Source organism: Microcaecilia unicolor, chromosome 3 (genome assembly GCF_901765095.1).
Source record: "Microcaecilia unicolor chromosome 3, aMicUni1.1, whole genome shotgun sequence".
In the NCBI taxonomy this organism is placed as follows: domain Eukaryota; kingdom Metazoa; phylum Chordata; class Amphibia; order Gymnophiona; family Siphonopidae; genus Microcaecilia; species Microcaecilia unicolor.
Window position 1 is genome coordinate 463,786,973 of NC_044033.1, and position 21,233 is coordinate 463,808,205.

Below are 21,233 nucleotides of genomic sequence, written 5' to 3' on the forward strand. Positions count from 1 at the left end.
TCACTAGCAAAGTCCTTTGCTAGCCCTCGCGTGCACCGCGCATGCGCGGCCGTCTTCCCGCCCGAAACCGGCTCGAGCCGGCCAGTCTTCTTTTGTCCGCACTCTGTACGGTCGTGTTTTCGCCGTGTCGAGCCCCGGAAAGTCGACCTCGCGCGTCCTTTTTCTTCGACGTGTTGTTTTTTCTTCGGAAAATCTCTCAAAAGTTGTTGGGAAGTGCTCCGGAAGCCCCCTCGGGCTTCGTTTTGCCCCTTCCCGTATTTTCAGACTTTGCCCCGGTAAGTTTTCTTTCGTCGTCGGGGTAGGCCTCTTTTCGGCCTCGGTCGAGATTTTTTCTCCCTCAAAGTTTTGGTGCTCATTTTCGTCATTTCGGATTTTGATTTCGCCGGCGTGATTTTTCCACCCATGACATCGAAGCCTTCCAGCGGCTTCAAGAAGTGCACCCAGTGCGCCCGGGTAATCTCGCTCACTGACAGGCACGCGTCGTGTCTTCAGTGTCTGGGGGCCGAGCACCGCCCTCAGGCCTGTAGTCTGTGTTCCCTTTTGCAAAGGCGGACTCAGGTAGCGAGATTGGCCCAGTGGAACGTTTTGTTCTCGGGCTCTTCGTCGGCATCGGCACCGGGGGTATCGTGTGCATCGACGTCTTCAGCGTCCAGAGCTTCATCCTCGGCCGCCAGTGCATCGAGGCATCGGCCCTCTGCATCGGCGCCGAGACATCGGATAGCTGCATCGACGTCGGTGGTACCGGGACCTCGTCTGCTGATGTCGTCGGACGGTGGTGCATCGTCAGGAGTGCAGGTGAGGGCTGTCCATTCCCCTGCTGGTGGCGGTGAGCCTTCGGGTGGGTCTCCCCCTACCCTGAGGGCTCCTGCGGTACAGCCCCCCCGAGACCGACCTCCTTCGGCCTCGGCCCCGAGGAAGCGACGGCTGGATTCTACGTCCTCCTCGTCGGTACCGGGAAGCTCCGGTGACATGCTTCGTTCCAAGAAGTCGAAGAAGCATCGTCACCGGTCCCCTTCCCGTGTCGGTACCGAGAGCTCTGGGTCGCCGAGGGAGTCGGCACCCAGCAGGCATCGGCACCGAGAGGACCGCTCACCCCCTGTTCAGGAGGTGTCGATGCGCTCCACTCTGGACAGCCCGGAACAGGTTCTGACGTCGACGCCTGCATCGACTTCCTTGCCTTTCTCTGCAGCCGCTCTGAACGAGAGCCTCCGGGCCATTCTCCCAGAGATCCTGGGAGAGCTGTTGCGCCCTACCCCTCCGGTACCGGCGGTGCTTGCGCCACCGGTACCGTCGAGCGTGGCGCCGGCTGGCCCATCGCCCGAGGTGAGGTCTCCGGCGTCGGTACCGCGTGCGGTGCCGGCTGCCGTCGCCTCCCAGGAAGGCTCCCCGACTACGTCGGCGGAGGGAGCTTCGCCGATGCGGGCGAGGGAGTCTACCTCTCGACGCCCCCATCGTGGACGTGGCTCCACGGAGTCGAGTCGGGCACGGTTGCAGACACAGGTCCGTGAACTTGTGTCTGACACCGAGGGTGAGGCCTCGTGGGAAGAGGAAGAAGACCCCAGATATTTCTCCGACGAGGAGTCTGAGGGTCTCCCTTCCGATCCCACTCCCTCTCCTGAGAGACAGCTGTCTCCTGAGAGTCTGTCTTTCGCTTCCTTTGTCCGGGAGATGTCTACGGCCGTCCCCTTCCCGGTGGTTGTGGAGGACGAGCCCAAAGCTGAAATGTTTGAGCTCCTGGACTATCCTTCTCCACCTAAGGAAGCGTCCACTGTTCCCTTGCACCATGTCCTAAAAAAGACATTGCTTGCGAACTGGACAAAACCCTTAACTAATCCCCACATCCCCAAGAAGATCGAGTCCCAGTACCGGATCCATGGGGACCCAGATCTGATGCGCACTCAGTTGCCTCATGATTCTGGAGTTGTGGATCTGGCCCTAAAGAAGGCTAAGAGTTCTAGGGAGCATGCTTCGGCGCCCCCGGGCAAGGATTCTAGAACCTTAGACTCCTTTGGGAGGAAGGCCTACCATTCTTCTATGCTTGTGGCCAAAATTCAGTCTTACCAGCTCTACACGAGCATACACATGCGGAACAATGTGCGGCAGTTGGCGGGCTTAGTTGATGCTCTCCCCCCTGAGCAAGCCAAGCCTTTTCAGGAGGTGGTCAGGCAGCTGAAGGCGTGCAGAAAATTCCTGGCCAGAGGGGTGTATGACACCTTTGATGTTGCGTCCAGGGCCGCTGCTCAAGGTGTGGTGATGCGCAGGCTCTCATGGCTGCGTGCCTCCGACCTGGAGAATAGAATCCAGCAGCGGATTGCGGACTCGCCTTGCCGTGCAGATAATATTTTTGGAGAGAAAGTCGAACAGGTGGTAGAGCAGCTCCACCAGCGGGACACCGCATTCGACAAGTTCTCCCGCCGGCAGCCTTCAGCTTCTACCTCTACAGGTAGACGATTTTTCAGGGGAAGGAAGACTGTTCCCTACTCTTCTGGCAAGCGTAGGTACAATCCTCCTTCTCGACAGCCTGCAGCCCAGGCTAAGCCCCAGCGCGCTCGCTCTCGTCAGCAGCGTGCGACTCAGCAAGGTCCCTCGGCTCCCCAGCAAAAGCAAGGGACGAGCTTTTGACTGGCTCCAGCAGAGCATAGCCGACATCCAAGTGTCAGTGCCGGACGACCTGCCAGTCGGAGGGAGGTTGAAAGCTTTTCACCAAAGGTGGCCTCTCATAACCTCCGATCAGTGGGTTCTCCAAATAGTCCGGCAAGGATACACCCTCAATTTGGCCTCAAAACCTCCAAATTGTCCACCGGGAGCTCAGTCTTACAGCTTCCAGCACAAGCAGGTACTTGCAGAGGAACTCTCCGCCCTTCTCAGCGCCAATGCGGTCGAGCCCGTGCCATCCGGGCAAGAAGGGCTGGGATTCTATTCCAGGTACTTCCTTGTTGAAAAGAAAACAGGGGGGATGCGTTCCATCCTAGATCTAAGGGCCCTGAACAAATATCTGGTCAAAGAAAAGTTCAGGATGCTTTCCCTGGGCACCCTACTTCCCATGATTCAGGAAAACGATTGGCTATGCTCTCTGGACTTGAAGGATGCCTACACACACATCCCGATACTGCCAGCTCACAGACAGTATCTGCGATTTCAGCTGGGCACACGTCACTTCCAGTACTGTGTGCTACCCTTTGGGCTCGCCTCTGCGCCTAGGGTGTTCACAAAGTGCTTGGCTGTAGTAGCAGCAACACTTCGCAGGCTGGGGGTGCACGTGTTCCCTTATCTCGACGATTGGCTGGTGAACACGTCCGAGGCAGGAGCCCTGCAGTCCATGCAGATGACTATTCGCCTCCTGGAGCTACTGGGGTTTGTGATAAATTACCCAAAGTCCCACCTTCTCACGGCGCAGAGACTCGAATTCATAGGAGCTCTGCTGGATTCTCGGACGGCTCGCGCCTATCTCCCAGAGGCGAGAGCCAACAACTTGTTGTCCCTCGTCTCGCGGGTGCGAGCGTCCCAGCAGATCACAGCTCGGCAGATGTTGAGATTGCTGGGCCACATGGCCTCCACAGTTCATGTGACTCCCATGGCCCGCCTTCACATGAGATCTGCTCAATGGACCCTAGCTTCCCAGTGGTTTCAGGCTGCTGGGGATCTAGAAGACGTGATCCACCTGTCCACGAGTTTTCTCGAATCCCTGTATTGGTGGACGATTTGGTCCAATTTGACTCTGGGACGTCCTTTCCAAATTCCTCAGCCACAAAAAGTGCTGACCACGGATGCGTCTCTCCTGGGATGGGGAGCTCATGTCGATGGGCTTCACACCCAAGGAAGCTGGTCCCTCCAGGAACGCGATCTACAGATCAATCTCCTGGAGTTGCGAGCGATCTGGAACGCTCTGAAGGCTTTCAGAGATCGGCTGTCCCACCAAATTATCCAAATTCAGACAGACAACCAGGTTGCCATGTACTACGTCAACAAGCAGGGGGGCACCGGATCTCGCCCCCTGTGTCAGGAAGCCGTCAGCATGTGGCTCTGGGCTCGCCGTCACGGCATGGTGCTCCAAGCCACATATCTGGCAGGCGTAAACAACAGTCTGGCCGACAGACTGAGCAGGATTATGCAACCTCACGAGTGGTCGCTCAGCTCCCAAGTGGTGCGTCAGATCTTCTAAGTGTGGGGCACCCCCTTGGTGGATCTCTTCGCATCTCGAGCAAACCACAAAGTCCCTCAGTTCTGTTCCAGGCTTCAGGCCCACGGCAGACTGGCATCGGATGCCTTCCTCCTGGATTGGGGGGAGGGCCTGCTGTATGCTTATCCTCCCATTCCTCTGGTGGGGAAGACTTTGTTGAAACTCAAGCAAGATCGAGGCACCATGATTCTGATTGCTCCTTTTTGGCCGCGTCAGATCTGGTTCCCTCTTCTTCTGGAGTTATCCTCCGAAGAACCGTGGAGATTGGAGTGTTTTCCTACCCTCATCACGCAGGACGAAGGGGCTCTTCTGCATCCCAGCCTCCGGTCCCTGGCTCTCACGGCCTGGATGTTGAGAGCGTAGACTTTGCCTCTTTGGGTCTGTCAGAGGGTGTCTCCCGCATCTTGCTTGCTTCCAGGAAGATTCCACTAAGAGGAGTTACTTCTTTTTATGGAGGAGGTTTGCCGTCTGGTGTGACAGCAAGGCCCTAGATCCTCGCTCTTGTCCTACACAGACCCTGCTTGAATACCTTCTGCACTTGTCTGAGTCTGGTCTCAAGACCAACTCTGTGAGGGTTCACCTTAGTGCAATCAGTGCATACCATTACCATGTGGAAGGTAAGCCGATCTCAGGACAGCCTTTAGTTGTTCGCTTCATGAGAGGCTTGCTTTTGTCAAAGCCCCCTGTCAAGCCTCCTACAGTGTCATGGGATCTCAATGTCGTTCTCACCCAGCTGATGAAACCTCCTTTTGAGCCACTGAACTCCTGCCATCTGAAGTACTTGACCTGGAAGGTCATTTTCTTGGTGGCAGTTACTTCAGCTCGTAGAGTCAGTGAGCTTCAGGCCCTGGTAGCCCAGGCCCCTTACACCAAATTTCATCATAACAGAGTAGTCCTCCGCACTCACCCTAAGTTCTTGCCAAAGGTCGTGTCGGAGTTCCATCTGAACCAGTCAGTTGTCTTGCCAACATTCTTTCCCCGTCCTCATTCCTGCCCTGCTGAACGTCAGCTGCACACATTGGACTGCAAGAGAGCATTGGCCTTCTACCTGGAGCGGACACAGCCCAACAGACAGTCCGCCCAATTGTTTGTTTCTTTTGATCCCAATAGGAGGGGAGTGGCTGTGGGGAAACGCACCATATCCAATTGGCTAGCAGATTGCATTTCCTTCACTTACGCCCAGGCGGGGCTGGCTCTTGAGGGTCATGTCACGGCTCATAATGTTAGAGCCATGGCTGCGTCGGTAGCCCACTTGAAGTCAGCCTCTATTGAAGAAATTTGCAAAGCTGCGACGTGGTCATCTGTCCACACATTCACATCTCATTACTGCCTGCAGCAGGATACCCGACGCGACAGTCGGTTCGGGCAGTCAGTTCTTCAGAACCTGTTTGGGCTTTAGGATCCAACTCCACCCCCCGAGGGCCCTGTTTGTTCTGTTCCAGGCTGCACTCTCAGTTAGTTGGTAAATTTTTTTAGGTCAATCTCAGTTATGTCCTCGCCGTTGCGAGGCCCAATTGACCATGGTTGTTGTTTTGAGTGAGCCTGGGGGCTAGGGATACCCCATCAGTGAGAACAAGCAGCCTGCTTGTCCTCGGAGAAAGCGAATGCTACATACCTGTAGAAGGTATTCTCCGAGGACAGCAGGCTGATTGTTCTCACAAACCCGCCCGCCTCCCCTTTGGAGTTGTGTCTTCCCTTCTCTTGTCTTGCTACATATGAGACTGGCCGGCTCGAGCCGGTTTCGGGCGGGAAGACGGCCGTGCATGCGCGGTGCGCGCGGGCGCGCGAGGGCTAGCAAAGGACTTTGCTAGTGAAGATTCCGATTGGAGGGGCTGCCGTGGACGTCACCCATCAGTGAGAACAATCAGCCTGCTGTCCTCGGAGAATACCTTCTACAGGTATGTAGCATTCGCTTTATGGTCAGGATAAATTGAACAACTTATATTTTTTTAAGTGATTGTGTATTGATAAGATCCAACAAGCATTTATTCAAGATGAAATTTCCATTTAATCATTTTTTTTTTCATCATCAAACAATCTGGTGTCTTTGGTCAGCTTCTGGGAATTCTTTCCTTTCTACAATATTTGAGTAAACTGACCATATGTAGTTTGACCCCAAAAAAATACCCATGAGTGCAAGCATAACTCATTTCCACCAAAAGTGTAGACTGGGAAATTGGGCATCCAAATGACAGATGACATTTAATGTGAGCAAGTGCAAAGTGATGCATGTGGGAAAACGAACCTGAACTTATAGCTACATGATGCAAGGTTCCACAATAGGAGTCACCAACCAGGGAAAGGACATAAGTGTTATCATTGATGATATGTTGAAACCCTCTGCTCAGTGTGCAGCGGTGGCAAAGAAAGCAAATAGAATGTTAGGTATTATTAGGAGGGAATGGAAAACAAAAATGAGAAGATTATGCCTTTCTATCGCTCCATGGTGTGACCGCTGCTTGAATACTGTGTGTAATTCTGGTCACCACATCTCAAAAAAGATATAGGGAAGTCGTTCCATCCCTTTTATCATTTTCATCACCCTTCTCTAATTCTACTATATCTTTTTTGAGATGTGGTGACCAGAATTACACACAGTATTCAAGCAGTATTCAGCCATCTTCTCTCCAAGCTTAAGAGCTCTAGCCGCTTCAGCATTTCCTCATAGGGAAGTCGTTCCATCCCTTTTATCATTTTCATCACCCTTCTCTAATTCTACTATGAGGAAATGCTGAAGCGGCTAGAGCTCTTAAGCTTGGAGAGAAGATGGCTGAGGGGAGATACAATAGAGGTATATAAAATAATGAGTGGAACGTGTAGACATGAATCGCTGGGTTACTCTTTCAAAAATACTATGACTAGGGGGCACGCAATTAAGCTACAAAGTAGTAAATTTGAAACAAATCGGAGAAAAATTTTCTTCACTCAACATGTAATTGTAAGCTCTGTTGAGCAGGGACTGTCTCTTCATGTTCCAGTGTACAGCGCTGCGTACATCTAGTAGCGCTATAGAAATGATAAGTAATAGTAGTAATCTCTGGAATTCATTGCCAGAGAATGTAGTAAAAGCAGTTAGCAGGGTTTAAAAAAGGTTTGACTATCTTCCTAAAAGAAAAGTTCATAAGCCATTAAGATGGACTTGGAGAAAATCCACTGCTTATTTAGCAGCATAAAATGTATTGTACTGTTTTGGGATCTTGCCAGGTACTTGTGACCTGGATTGGCCACTGTTGGAAACATAGAGGCATATTTCAAAGCACTATGGAACTTTGGAAGGCTAAGTTCTTTTGAAATTACGCCTCATAGTAACATAGTAGATGATGGCAGAAAAAGACCTGCACGGTCCATCCAGTCTGCCCAACAAGATAAACTCATATGTGCTGCTTTTTGTGTATACCTTACCTTGATTTGTATCTGTCTTTTTCAGGGCACAGACCGTAGAAGTCTGCCCAGCACTAGCCCTGCCTCCCAACCACCAGCCCCGCCTCCCAACCACTGGCTCTGCCACCCAATCTCCGCTAAGCTCCTGAGGATCCATTCCTTCTGAACAGGATTCCTTTATGTTTATCCCACGAATGCTTGAATTCCGTTACTGTTTTCATCTCCACCACCTCCCGCGGGAGGGCATTCCAAGTATCCACCACTCTCTCCGTGAAAAAATGCTTCCTGACATTTTTCTTGAGTCTGCCCCCCTTCAGTCTCATTTCATGTCCTACCGCCTTCCCATCTTTGGAAAAGGTTTGTTTGCGGATTAATACCTTTCAAATATTTGAACGTCTGTATCATATCACCCCTGTTTCTCTTTTCCTCCAGGGTATGCATGTTCAGGCCAGCAACTTTCTCCTCATATGTCTTGTAACACAAATCCCATACCATTCTCGTAGCTTTTCTTTGCACCACTTCAATTCTTTTACATCCTTAGCAAGATACGACCTCCAAACCTGAACACAATACTCCAGGTGGGGCCTCACCAACTACTTACACAGGGGCATCAACACCTGCTTTCTTCTGCTGGTCACACCTCTCTCTATACAGCCTAGCAACCTTCTAGCTATGGCCACCGCCTTGTCACACTGTTTCGTCGCCTTCAGATCCTCAGATACTATCACCCCAAAATCCCTCTTCCCGTCTGTATATATCAGACTCTCACCGCCCTAACACATACGTCTCCCGTGGATTTCTACTCCCTAAGTGCATCACTTTGCATTTCTTCGCATTGAATTTTAATTGCCAAACCTTAGACCATTCTTCTAGCTTCCTCAGATCCTTTTTCATGTTTTCCACTCCCTCCCGGGTGTCCACTCTTAAAAATCTTAGTATCATCCACAAGTAGGCAAACTTTACCTTCTAACCCTTCGGCAATGTCACTCACAAATATATTGAACAGAATCGGCCCCAGCACTGATCCCTGAGGCACTCCAGTACTCACCTTTCCCTCCTCCGAGCGAATTCCATTAACCACCACCTTCTGGCGTCTGTCCGTCAACCAGTTCTTAATCCAGTTCACCACTTCAGGTCCTATCTTCAGTCTGTCCAGTTTATTTAAGAGCCTCCTGTGGGGAACCGTGTCAAAAGCTTTGCTGAAATCTAAGTATATTGCGTCTATAGCACGTCCTTGATTCAATTCTCCGGTCACCCAATCAAATAATTCAATGAGATTTGTTTGGCACGATTTCCCTTTGGTAAAACCATGTTGTTTCGGATCTTGCAACTTATTGGCTTCCAGGAAATTCACTATCCTTTCCTTCAGCATCGCTTCCATTACTTTTCCAATAACCGAAGTGAGGCTTACTAGCTTCTTCCCTATCACCACTTTTGTGAAGAGGGACCACATTCGCCGTTCTCCAATCCCTCTGAACCTCTCCCGTCTGCAAGGATTTATTAAACAAATCTTTAAGAGGACCCCGCCAGAACCTCTCTGAGCTCCCTCAGTATCCTGGGGTGGATATCATCCGGTCCCATGGCTTTGTCCACCTTTAGATTTTCAAGTTGTTCATACACACTCTCTTCTGTGAACGGTGCTATATTTTATTTATTTGTAGCATTTGTATCCCACATTTTCCCATCTATTTGCAGGCTCAATGTGGCTTACATTGCGGTTGCCATTTCCGGGTAACAGGGTTTCAAATGGTGTTGCGTTAAGGTACATACATACATGTTAACCTAGATGGAACATCGCATACGTGGAACAGATCATGGTATATATATATATATACCGTGTGCATACATACATGGAAAAGAAGAATACATTATGGTATTGCATGAGGATTCCTGGGTAATAATTGGATTATATCATACATTAGGTCATTGACTATGGGGAGACCATGTTTGACACAAGGATTGTAGTAATAATGATTGTTCATTAATGGCAAAGAGGTTAATCAGTCAAGTGATTCTCATTTGTACTTTTGCCAGTCAATCGCGGTCCTGCTCCAGGATTTTCTTCTGTGAAAACAGAACAAAAGTATCTATTTAGCAAATTTGCTTTTTCTTCATCATTATCTACATAGCGGTTCGCAGTATCTTTTAGTCTCACAATTCCCTTTTCAGTCATTCTTCTTTCACTAATATATCTGAAGAAATGTTTGTCACCCCCTCCTTACATTTCTACCCATTTGTTCTTGCGCTTTCGCCAGACGTATCTCTCTCTTGGCTTCTTTCAGTTTCATCCGGTATTCCTCCCCGTGTTCCTCTTCTTGAGTTTTTCTGTATTTCTGGAACGCCAACTCTTTAGCCTTTATTTTCTCAGCCACTTGCTTGGAGAACCATATCGGTTTCCTTTTTCTCCTGCTTTTATTTACTCTCCTTACATAAAGGTTTATGGCCCTATTTATAGCTTCTTTCAGCCTGGACCACTGTCCTTCCACTTCTTGTACGTCCTCCCAGCCCATCAGCTCCTTCCTTAGGTATTCCCCCATTTTACTAAAGGCAGCATGCTTGAAATCCAGGACTTTGAGTTTTGAGTGGCCGCCCTCCACTTCAGCTGTCATATCAAACCAAACCGTTTGATGGTCACTGCTGCCCAGGTGGGCACCCACTCAGACATTTGACACACTATCCTCATTTGTGAGCACCAGATCCAGCGTCACTCCCTCCCTCGTGGGTTCTGTCACCATTTGTCTTAGCAGAGCACTTTGGAAAGCATCCACGATCATCTCTCTATTGTTTCCGATTCTGCAGATGGAACCTTCCAACCTACATCCAGCAGATTGAAATCTCTCAGCAACAGCACCCCTCTCTTGTTGCCCAACTTTTGAATATCTGCGATCAGGTCTTTATCTAATCCCTCCAATTGTGTTTGAGGTCTGTAGACAACACCCACGTGGACAGAGGTTCTGTCATCTCTTTTTAAGGTGATCCATATCGCTTCTTCCTTTCCCCAGGTCCCTGTCATTTCAGTCGCTGTGATATCATTTCTCACATGTAGAGCTATTCCTCCACCTTTACGACCCTCTCTATCCTTCCTAAATAGATTATAGCCTGGTATAAGTCCCAGTGAGTCAGCTAAGTGCTGTATCAATGAAAGTTCTCTAGGTATGACCAGAAATGGTACAGTGTGATCAAGGAATTTTCAGTTGATTTAACTTTCAAATTCCCCTGGAATATAACTTTCCTTTTGTAAATAAATCTAAATATTCCCTATAATTATAGCAGTTTCATCAATGTAAAATGCAACTTTATAACCACAATGCAGTTTAAAAAGCCCATCTTCTATCAGAGCTAGGCAGGAAAGGAAAGAGGATTCACAGGACAATTTAATTAAGCAATAAGCATTAAATTAAAGAAAATATCAGGTATCTAAACCTCTAGCCAAAAAACAGGATACTTGGCTTGATGGACCTTCAGTCTGTCCCAGTATGGCAACGCTTATGTTCTTATTTGTAAGAAGAGAACCTCAGACAAGGAGCTCCAGTTGATTTATAGGACTTTGCTCAAAATAAGGGTAATGTTGATTTCTTCACTAATATGTGCAATCAAATTAATAAAGAAGTTGTTGTATTACTTCCCTTCTCAGTGTCCCCTTTCTGAAATACTATTCCCTTCAACACTGCTGTAATTTAAAGTGATGCACAATATTAAGTCAATTCAGTACAAATAAAAAAAACTATTTAAATACAGGACACTTGGAAGTAGAGTTACTCCCATCACACTGTGAAACGTGTAATTTAAATGATACGACTGCATTAAAATTGCTTACCACTGCTGTTTCAAGATATACTCGTGGCTGCAACTACCTTTTAATTTGACATAGCACTGAGTTTTGTGTTGACCTGCATCAGGAATCAGTGCTTCACTACAACTTCTCAAAAGAAGAAAAGCAGTACATAAATCATATTGACTGAATATAAGTCGCTTTACTACTAGGACACTCATGGGCATCATGGTTTAGCATTGCCTTCAACAGGGACATGAGTTTCAGCATTTGAAGTGATTAGTGCTTGAACATGTGCCAACATCTTGCAGAGGCTGCGTACGACCGGTAGTGCTATAGAAATGATTTGTAGTAGTAGTAGTGGTGATAGGAAAGTAAGATCAATATTGGATTTATGAATGAAAAATAGTGAAACCTATGGGATTGAATGACTCTGTAGAATGGAATATCATTATCTGATTTAGCTTTAGCATGATACTGAAACACATACTGAATTGTTAGATATGTATTTTTAACATTGACTTTCTTCCAGAAAATGTTTTTTTGTTTGGGGGGGGGGGGGGGGGGTTCAGTATTGATGGGCACCCACGTCAATTCTCATTTGTATTGGAGCAATAAAGTTAGTGTCTATCTTTCACCGACATCACATTCTTTAAATTAGATACAGAAAATTGCAGTGCTAATGCCAACTTCATTGATGTGCCATCAAGGTAAAAACAAGTCAGGTTGGGAGTTGAATAATCAGAAGATTTTTATTTGTTCTGCATTTTCTTCTGGTTTGTCTAGTTGAATGCTGCAGTAGGGCACTGATTTCCTGACATAGTTCAAAGTGAGATTCTGTGGAATGTTGAAATAAAAGGTGATTCCATATACAAACTAACTTTTTTCAGAGGAGGGAAGGTGATAGAACTAGAGGACATGAATTTAGATTGCAGGGGGACTGATTCAAGAATAACGTCAGGAAGTATTTTTTCACAGAGAGGGTGGTAGATGCTTGAAATGCCCTCCTGCATGAGGTGGTGGAAATGAAAACAGTAACAGAATTCAAAAATGTGTGGGATAGACACACAGGAATTTTGTATGGAAGGCATGGAACCAAATATGTTTAGCGGTAGTTAGATGGCAACATCAGTAATTTGAGAAGCAAAAGCAGTTCTGGGCAGTGTTCCCTGATCATGGCTGGACAGATTCAGCTTCAGTAGTTGGAGAACAAGGCCAGTGCCAGGCAGACTTCTATGATCATTTCCCTAATCGTGGCTGGACAGGCCAGGGCTGGCCAGACCTCTACGGTCTGTGCCCCGATCGTGGCTGGAGAGATTTGGATTGGCTGGAGTGGGTTAAGATGACAGTTTCACTAGTTGGAGAATAAGGCTAGTGCCAGGCAGACTTCTATGGTCTGTGTCCTGAAAATGGTAAGGAAAAATCAAGATCAAGTATGCATATGTAGTTTCACATCATACTGTATGCCATAAGTTTATCTTGTTGAGCAGACTGGATGGACCATACAGGTCTTTATCTGCCATCATCCACTGTGTTACTATGAAACATCAGCAATGTCATTTAAATTACATGTTTCACATTGCAACAGGAGCAGTTCTACTATAAAGTGTCTTCTATTTAAATAATTTTTTGTATTGAATTAATGACTTTATATTGTGCATTGCTTATGAATTACCTCAATGTTGATGTGCATATCATTGCTTCAAGGGGACATTGAGAAGAAGGGACGTGAAAAATGAATTCATAATTTGATTTTGATTGCGCATATTTGTGAGGGAAACATATATTTGAGTGCTACAATAATTTGCTATAGCTCATGGGTTGTTGTTCTGTTTGTTTTTTTATCTTGGTTAGAGCAACATTGAATTTTCAGGCTTCACACTGGAATCCAATGGACCGAGTAGTTCCATTGAATGTTATGTGTTTTCTGTAAATGGTTATTCCCCTTTACTGTCATGTGATTGCCTTCAATGCTTGGCTAATGCCATTTTATGTTTAAATAACTATTATCTAATTATTAAAAGTATTCTTTATTATACTGTAAGCCACATTGAACTCAAACTTAGTTTGAGATAATGTGGGATATAAATGTCAGTATAAATTTAAAAAAATTCTGGAGTAACTATGTTCTACAATTAAGATTCTTGTGGTTTTATTGTGAAAAGGAAAATTGACTGTGGTGGTAATATCTTTTTGTGTGTTGCAGTTTTCACATGAATTAACCCTGAAGCAGCCTAATGACAAAACATAAGCCTTTGTTGGGCTCTTGGTGTTTGAGAAGTAGGTTTAACATTTTTTTCTGAAAACTTTTTTTTTTTATTAAATTACTGTTTGAGAAGGGAAATTGACAAAATATCTCCTATAAAGTACAATGAGAGCTGCACAGCAGTAGTAAGAGACCTTAGGGAAGTATTTATTATATTAGGGTGGAGGTTTGACAGCTTCAATGGCCAGTAGTGAATAAAAATAACATAATTATTTGAATGGCTAATTTGTTTGTTAAAATACTTGCAGCACCATCACTTCTAACTTGCAGATCAGTGGTTGTACATAAAATCACTAGTTTATATAGAATAAAAAAAGGAAAGGAGTGCCAATTAGAATAGGAAAGAACACTATCACTTTAAGGGGTCCTTTTACTAAAGCGCGCTAAAAAATGACTTGCGGTAGTGTAGGTGCGGGTTTTGGGCATGTACTGATTCATTTTTGCCAAAAATGGATATGCGGCAAAATCAAAATTGCCACACACCCATTTTGGGTCTGCAACCTTACCGCCAGCCATTGACCTAGCGGTAAAGTCTCACGAGGTATCCGGGCGGTAATGACCTACAAACATCAGATGCCACTTGGTGCATGTTGGACGCGCATAGGCGCTTTAAGCAGTTTAGTAAAGGGGGCCCCGAAGAATTCACTCAAACTTTTTTTCACCTGTAGGCTCTGTGCGTAGAGCAGAGAGGGCACTTTGAAACTTTAGTGGTCACTTCTCTATTTGTTGGGAATATTTTTTGATTACACCATGCATCTCATGACTATCTCCTTTTATCACAGTTGGTATTTGACAAAATGTCAGTATCCAGAGACTTGTTCTTTGGAAAGTAAAAAACCATGGGTGAATCAATCCTCTAGTGTTCAGAAATAATCCATACGGAATCTCTATTTAAATCAAGTTATTGAATAATGTTTGTTTGGGTTTACAACCGTAAAGGTGATTCATCTATTATATGGAGTACATTGCTTTATGTCTTTATTCCTTTTTACAACACACTTTTGATTTTTCTTTTGTAGGCAGGTCGCCTGGATGAGCAGCTGCCAAAACAAATTCCTTTCACCATCCTTTCAGGAGACAAAGGATTTTTGGAGCTATTGAGTCAGTTTAAGAAAACACAGCGGCCAGCGTGTGTCATAAACCCTCATAACGTTGAAGAAGACAGGATGTGTGCCTTATTGAACAGTCTAGCAGATACAGTCAAAGGTATGCAGCTGTGGGATAACAGGCAAAATCCCAAAAAAAGAAGACTATGAAACCACAATGCTGTGAGCAGCAAATAAATGTATAACATAGTAAATGTGGTGTCTCTAATTCATGGGTTTGCCTGTAAGAGTTAAAAGCAAATTAAAAAGCCCCTAAATGCTACACAGAGGATTAAGACTGTATTGGAGAGATGGCCTACAGTGATATTTAAGGGTAAACAATTGATACTATAAATGAAGAGGAGTTCAAATTTGATGAGGGGTGGTAGTTGGAAGCCAACTGAAATATAAATTGTAGCTCCTGGAAACAAATATAGTTGATAGAGTAAGAGTACGGTAATATAGTTTATCTGGGAACGTCTAAAATCATACATAGAACTGCAGATGGTGCAAAATGTAGCAGTTCAATTAATTTTTTGTCTAAAATAGTCCGATAGGATAACCCCATTTTTCCTATTATTGCATTGGCTTCTGGTGGAGGCAAGAATACTCTACAAGCTGTACTCTTGGATATTCAAAATCCTGTGTGACATAATACCGTAGTACATGCTACAGTTTATCGTAGACCAAGGATTAACTTGTTCTACTCTTGCTGTGATCCATTATCTATATCATTTCCTCAGCCCAAAGCTATTGATTCACTGAAATTATTCTCAGCTTTATTTTCCTATCAAGCTCAAAGAATTAGGCCAGTTTGCCCATTACAATTAGGCTTTTAACTAACTTCAATGTATTTACAAAAGTGATCAAAACATATTTATTTTGAAAATACGTGCTTCTAGGACATGTTGTGATGAGCCCCTTGGGCCAACAGCCCTCTCCACCTAATCTCCCCCAGCACAAGTATGAAGAAGTCACTTTTCTCAGTGCTCAACATTTTATTGTAGTGTCCCATAACAAAACATATTCTTCTCATGAACCGCTGTTAGCTCTACAGTATCCTACCTGAGGCTTCCAATAATTTGCCCCTTTCCCAGCTCTACCTTCCACCAACACAGTCCTGTAGCTTCTCACTGCCCTGGCAGTGCATTAATGTTCCAACAAAACACAGGCACAGCTTTATGGAGCAGATTTACCCAGCAGTACTCGGGTCTTAAAAGGTCTCCCACATACCTTAATGGTTTATACAGTCCAACATCATTTAGCACAAACAAGCCTTAGCACTATTAAAGTCCCCACACTATTTTTCCATTCTTTACAAAGAAAAATTAGCAACAGAAAAATATTCAGCTCTGGAGCTTTTCTATCTCTGCCACCAGAGCTGGGACAGCCACCTCCCTTACAGTGTTCATGGACACTGCCCACCCACATCTACCACAGGAGTAAAGTAGTACACTGTAGCTAAACCCTAAGCTCTGCCACCCCAAAACAATCCAATATTATTTAAGGACATATTTCAGTGCCTTTCAGGGTTAGTATAAAAAAGGGAGTTTCCTCAGCGATCCTCCAGACCGTTCAAGACGCTTGGGTTATACACTCCTACCTGCAGAGGGAGACTGAGAACACTAAAACTTCTTATACAAGTAGCCTGTGCAGACCTTCTACTAACCAGTATTTTCTCCGTCTCAGCAGAGTGTAGAAGTGTGCAGCCTGTGCAGTGTACTCAGTCTGGTAGGCCCGTTTGGGGTTTCTAGGTTGGGTTGTAAATGTTAGAGAACCCACACTTGGATCTCTTATTACAGGGTGTAAGTCCTAAGTAGCTTCTTATTCCCTGTGGGGTGTCACACCCAGGTGGCCAGGTCCCTCCCCCTGTGCTCTTCCTCTGGAGGACTGCTTGACCTCGGCTACAGACCTCGTTCTGTACCCTTGAGGCGTTTAGGCATCAGCAACGAGGTTTAAAAAAATAAATGTTTTTAAAAGGCAGCTATTTTGGCCGTTCTTGTGGCAATCCAGAGATAAAACGTCTTCAAGGGCGTTCTTGCCTTAGGCGGTTTTGCCTGTTAGTCTGTCAGAGCACAAAGCAACTGTTTGTTTTTATTGTGTTGGCGGCCATTATGTCTAAGCCAGCGAAGTGCGGCGTTGAAGTGAAAGGTGTCCAATGTAAATTTTGTGGGGAGCCTACGTTGTCAGCGCTCTTGCCCCCCGTGCTTTCCCCTGAGTCAGCAGAGGTGTTGAGCGGTGATTTGACCGCACATTCCGGGCCGGCAACGGCGGGGCCGTTTTTGGCGGGAAATGCGGCCATTTTGGCTGCGCGTCCTGGGTCGGCCTCGACGGAGCAGTTTTTGGCGGGAAGCGCGGCCCTTTTGGCCGCGCATTCCGTACCGGCGCTGGGGGACCCATGTGTGGCGGGAAGCGCGCCTAGTTTAGCCGCGGATCATGCGATGGACCTGCCACCGCAGGAGCGAGGAGGGTCCGTCGCAGAGACTGCAGGAAGTGTTGTTGGGGCTTCAGCAGCGTCGGGGGGTCTGGTTTCCCTCCTGAGTTTGTTCGGTCTCTGTATAATGCCTGGAGAGCTGGCCCCTCTCTGGCTGTTTGTTCCCCGGAGGCTGCTAGCTCAGTGGGAGTTAAGCGCCCGCGGGTGGTTATTTTGGTGCCTATGGAGATACTTTCTCTGCCTGGGTCGGAGGTTTGGAGTGGCCCAGGAGAGGAGGATCTCTTAGATGAGTCTGAGGATCAGGATGGGCTAAGGCCTGGGGAAGATTCTTCAGTGGTTCACATTTTTCATAAGGAGGAGTTGTTAGAGTTCATTGATCAGGTGATCTCTACTTTGAAGTTTGCTTCGGCGGCCACTCCCTCTGCGGAGGGACCCCAGGTAGATCCCTTGGTTAAGGGGATTCGGAGAGCCTCCCGTTCCTTTCCCATGAATTCAGACATTAGAGACATGGTTTTTCAGGAATGGTCTGTGCCGGAGGCTACTTGTAAGGTGTCTAGGGCTATGGCGCGGCTGTATCCCTTGCCTCCGGAAGATTTGGCCATGCTGAAACCACCTACTGTGGATGCGGTGGTTACGGCGGTTACTAAGGCTACGGCCATTCCGGTGGATGGCGGTACAGCCTTACGGGATCCTCAGGATAGGAAGCTAGAGTCCTTTCTGAAGCGCAGCTTTGATTTGTCGGCTTTGGCCTTGCAAGCCTCTGTGTGTGGGGGCTTGGTAGTCAGAGCTTGTTTCCGTTGGGCGGAGAAGCTCTTGGATGAGCCTGCATTAGATAGGACTGGTTTGGTTCAGGAGCTGGCCAAATTGGAGATGGGGTCTTAGTTTTTGGCGGACACCCTTTATGATTTGCTAAGAGCTTCGGCTAAGAATATGGCTCTGGTGGTGACGGCTCGCAGGGCTCTTTGGCTTAGGGGCTGGGTGGTAGATGCGTCCTCTAAAGCAAAGTTGTGTTCTCTACCTTTCAAAGGTTCTATGTTGTTTGGCGAGGACTTGGATAGACTGATGAGTGGTCTTGGGGATACCAAGGTCTCACGGTTGCCGGAGTTACTGCCTAAGTCAGCTAGTCGAGGGGGTTCGGCTAGAGGTCGGTTTAAGGACTCGAGGCGGTACAGGCCGGGCAGATTTGTATCTCCTTTTAAAAGCCGGTTTTTCCAGCGGGCGCAGTCCTTTCGAGGGAGTCATCGAGGCGGTCAGGACTCCTCCGGAGGTGCCGGAAATGGTAATAAGTTCTCCTTATGAAGGTGTGCGGGTCCTGCCTCTGGTGAAGGTTGGGGCGCAACTTCGTCTGTTTTATCGGGGGTGGACCCAAATTACTTCAGATCAGTGGGTGCTGGAGGTCGTTCGCGACTTGTGCTGGCTTTCTTCCTGGATTTTCCTACTCTAAAACTGTTCTTTTGGTTATCTCTTGTCTGCCCTTGTCCTTGCACTTAAATCTTTCCTAAAAAAGAGAAAACAAGTGTTTTAAACTGCTCTGCAAATATTGTGATCTGACTGTGTGACCTGATTGTTTTCAAACTGCTTTATTGATATCTGAAAAACTAGATTTCAGATTTCAAAACTGCCAGATAGTATTAGAACTCTCTTTCCTTGACTATAATTGTGCTGAACTCTCCCCCTCCCCCATCCCACCTAGCTTTCTGCAGACAATCTAAAACTATTAGGAGGGGCTAGTTTCTGTTGAGAGCTGGGCAACTTCAAGGGCCTTACTTGTCTCCTGCCTCAAGGAAACTCACTCAGATAAGACTTGTGCTGGCTTTCTTCCTGGATTTTCCTACTCTAAAACTGTGCTTTTGGACATTTCTGATGCATTTTGTAACCTTGTCTTCCCCTTATCCTAACCAGCTGTGTAGATAAGTGGCTTAATACAATTCTAGAGAGAGGTTTTACAACAAACACATTCCACACATTTTAAATTTTAACCCTCCCCCCACCCTGTCCCTCATCCCACCCACCCCAAGACTTCCACTTCCTAAATAGCTTTCCTAAATACACTACTTATCACAAATTAACTCCACCCAAATACTAATCTCTCTGCCTGTGTGATTTAAGAGTAAAGTAAATCTTGCATACTATTAACCCCATCATAGCATACCTATTCATACCCAATAAATCAGGATGACTCTTAGGGGCAGATGCAGCAACCAAACGTAAAAAAATCAAAATCGTTAAAGTCCCTAACGATTTTTAAAAAACGAAGAATGCACCAAAAAAAAAAGTCACACATGCGCAGATCGGTATTCAAACGTACAATGTATCAAAGAATCACAATACACATCGGTAATCGGCCCCTAAATCATGCGCAGAGCAGCCAAGCGTTTTGCTGGCTGCTCTGCGCAAGCTGCAAACGTAAAAACAAACAAAGAAAAAAAGCCACAACACATACACGTGGCTACCCGGTCAGCAAAATCCAAAAACAAAGGATCGGGAGGGGGCAAGGGCGCTCATCAGGAGCGTCCTGTATGGACGGCCTTGCCCCCCCCCCGAAAAAGCAAAATGCTAGCTGCCCCGGTCCCCCCTCCCTTCCTGTTCCTGTGTTCTGCAGAGCTAACTCCGCCTCCCGTCATTCTTTCGCACCGTGCCCCGCCCCCGCTGCCCCCCCCTGAGGTCGACTACGCCGCTCCCCCCCCTCCACCGAGACCCCCCTCCCTATTAACGACCCGAGCAGCGCCTCTCACCTCTTTCAGAAGCGCTGCACGGGCAGGAAGATCTATTGTGTTGGTTGTAGAGTCTCCATGATGTCTCTTCTAACCTGGCCCAGGCCCCGCCTCCTTCTGAGAGTGATAATTTTTGTTTAAAATTGTTTTGAAGGTTTCTGTTATATTTATTAATTTAAAAATTTGAAACCGTTTTTTTGAGAATACCCAGAATTACGTTTGGTATTGAATTTTAATTGCCAAACCTTAGACCATTCTTCTAGCTTCTTCAGATTCTTTTTCATGTTTTCCACTCCCTCCGGGGTGTCCACTCTGTTACAGATCTTAGTATCATCCGCAAATAGGCAAACTTTACCTTCTAACCCTTCGGCAAGGTCACTCACAAATATATTGAACAGAATCGGCCCCAGCACCGATCCTTGAGGCACTCCACTACTCACCTTTCCCTCCTCCGAGCTAACTCCATTCACCACCACCCTCTGGCCTCTGTCCGTCAACCAGTTCCTAATCCAGTTCACCACTTTGGGTCCTATCTTCAGCCCATCCAGTTTATTTAAAAGCCTTCTGTGGGGAACCGTGTCAAAAGCTTTGCTGAAATCTAAGTAGATTACGTCCATAGCTCATCCCTGATTCAATTCTCCTGTCACCCAATCAAAGAACTCAATGAGATTCGTTTGGCACGATTTCCCTTTGGTAAAACCATGTTGTCTGGGATCTTGCAACTGGATTGCCTTCCAGGAAATTCACTATCCTTTCCTTCAGCATCGCTTCCATTACTTTTCCAATAACCGAAGTGAGGCTTACCGGACTGTAGTTTCCAGCTACTTCCCTATCATCACTTTTGTGAGGAGGGACCACCTCCGCCGTTCTCCAGTCCCTCGGAACCTCTCTTGTCTCCAAGGATTTATTAAACAAATCTTTAAGAGGACCCGCCAGAACCTCTCTGAGCTCCCTTAATATCCTGGGGTGGATCCCGTCCGGTCCCATGGCTTTGTCCACCTTTAGCTTTACAAGGTGTTCATACACACTCTCTTCTGTAAATGATGCTGTATCCACTCCATTTTCATTTGTACTTTTTCCAGTCCATCGCGGTCCTGCTCCAGGATTTTCTTCTGTGAAAACAGAACAAAAGTATCTATTTAGCAAATTTGCTTTTTCTTCATCACTATCTATATAGCGGTTCGTAGTATCTTTTAGTCTCACAATTCCCTTTTTAGTCATTCTCCTTTCACTAATATACCTGAAGAAATTTTGTCACCCCTCCTTACATTTCTAGCCATTTGTTCTTCCGCTTTCGCCAGACGTATCTCTCTCTTGGCTTCTTTCAGTTTCCTCCGGTATTCCTTCCCGTGTTCCTCTTCTTGAGTTTTTCTGTATTTCTGGAACGCCAACTCTTTAGCC

General features: G+C 46.6%; 1 protein-coding gene across 2 annotated transcripts in view; it reads left to right on the forward strand.

Moving 5' to 3' along the window:
* ZNF451 (zinc finger protein 451) overlaps positions 1-21,233 on the forward strand; it is a 345,089-nt gene that overhangs the window by 254,033 nt on the left and 69,823 nt on the right. Inside the window, exons 12-13 of one of the 2 annotated variants that reach the window (XM_030198990.1) lie at positions 13,540-13,613; positions 14,619-14,702. In XM_030198990.1, coding sequence (XP_030054850.1) covers positions 13,540-13,584 — 45 coding nt within the window. In that variant the 3' untranslated portion in view covers positions 13,585-13,613; positions 14,619-14,702. Of the gene's footprint in view, positions 1-13,539; positions 13,614-14,618; positions 14,806-21,233 lie in introns of those variants that run through there. The other variant, XM_030198989.1, reaches the window with a different exon arrangement.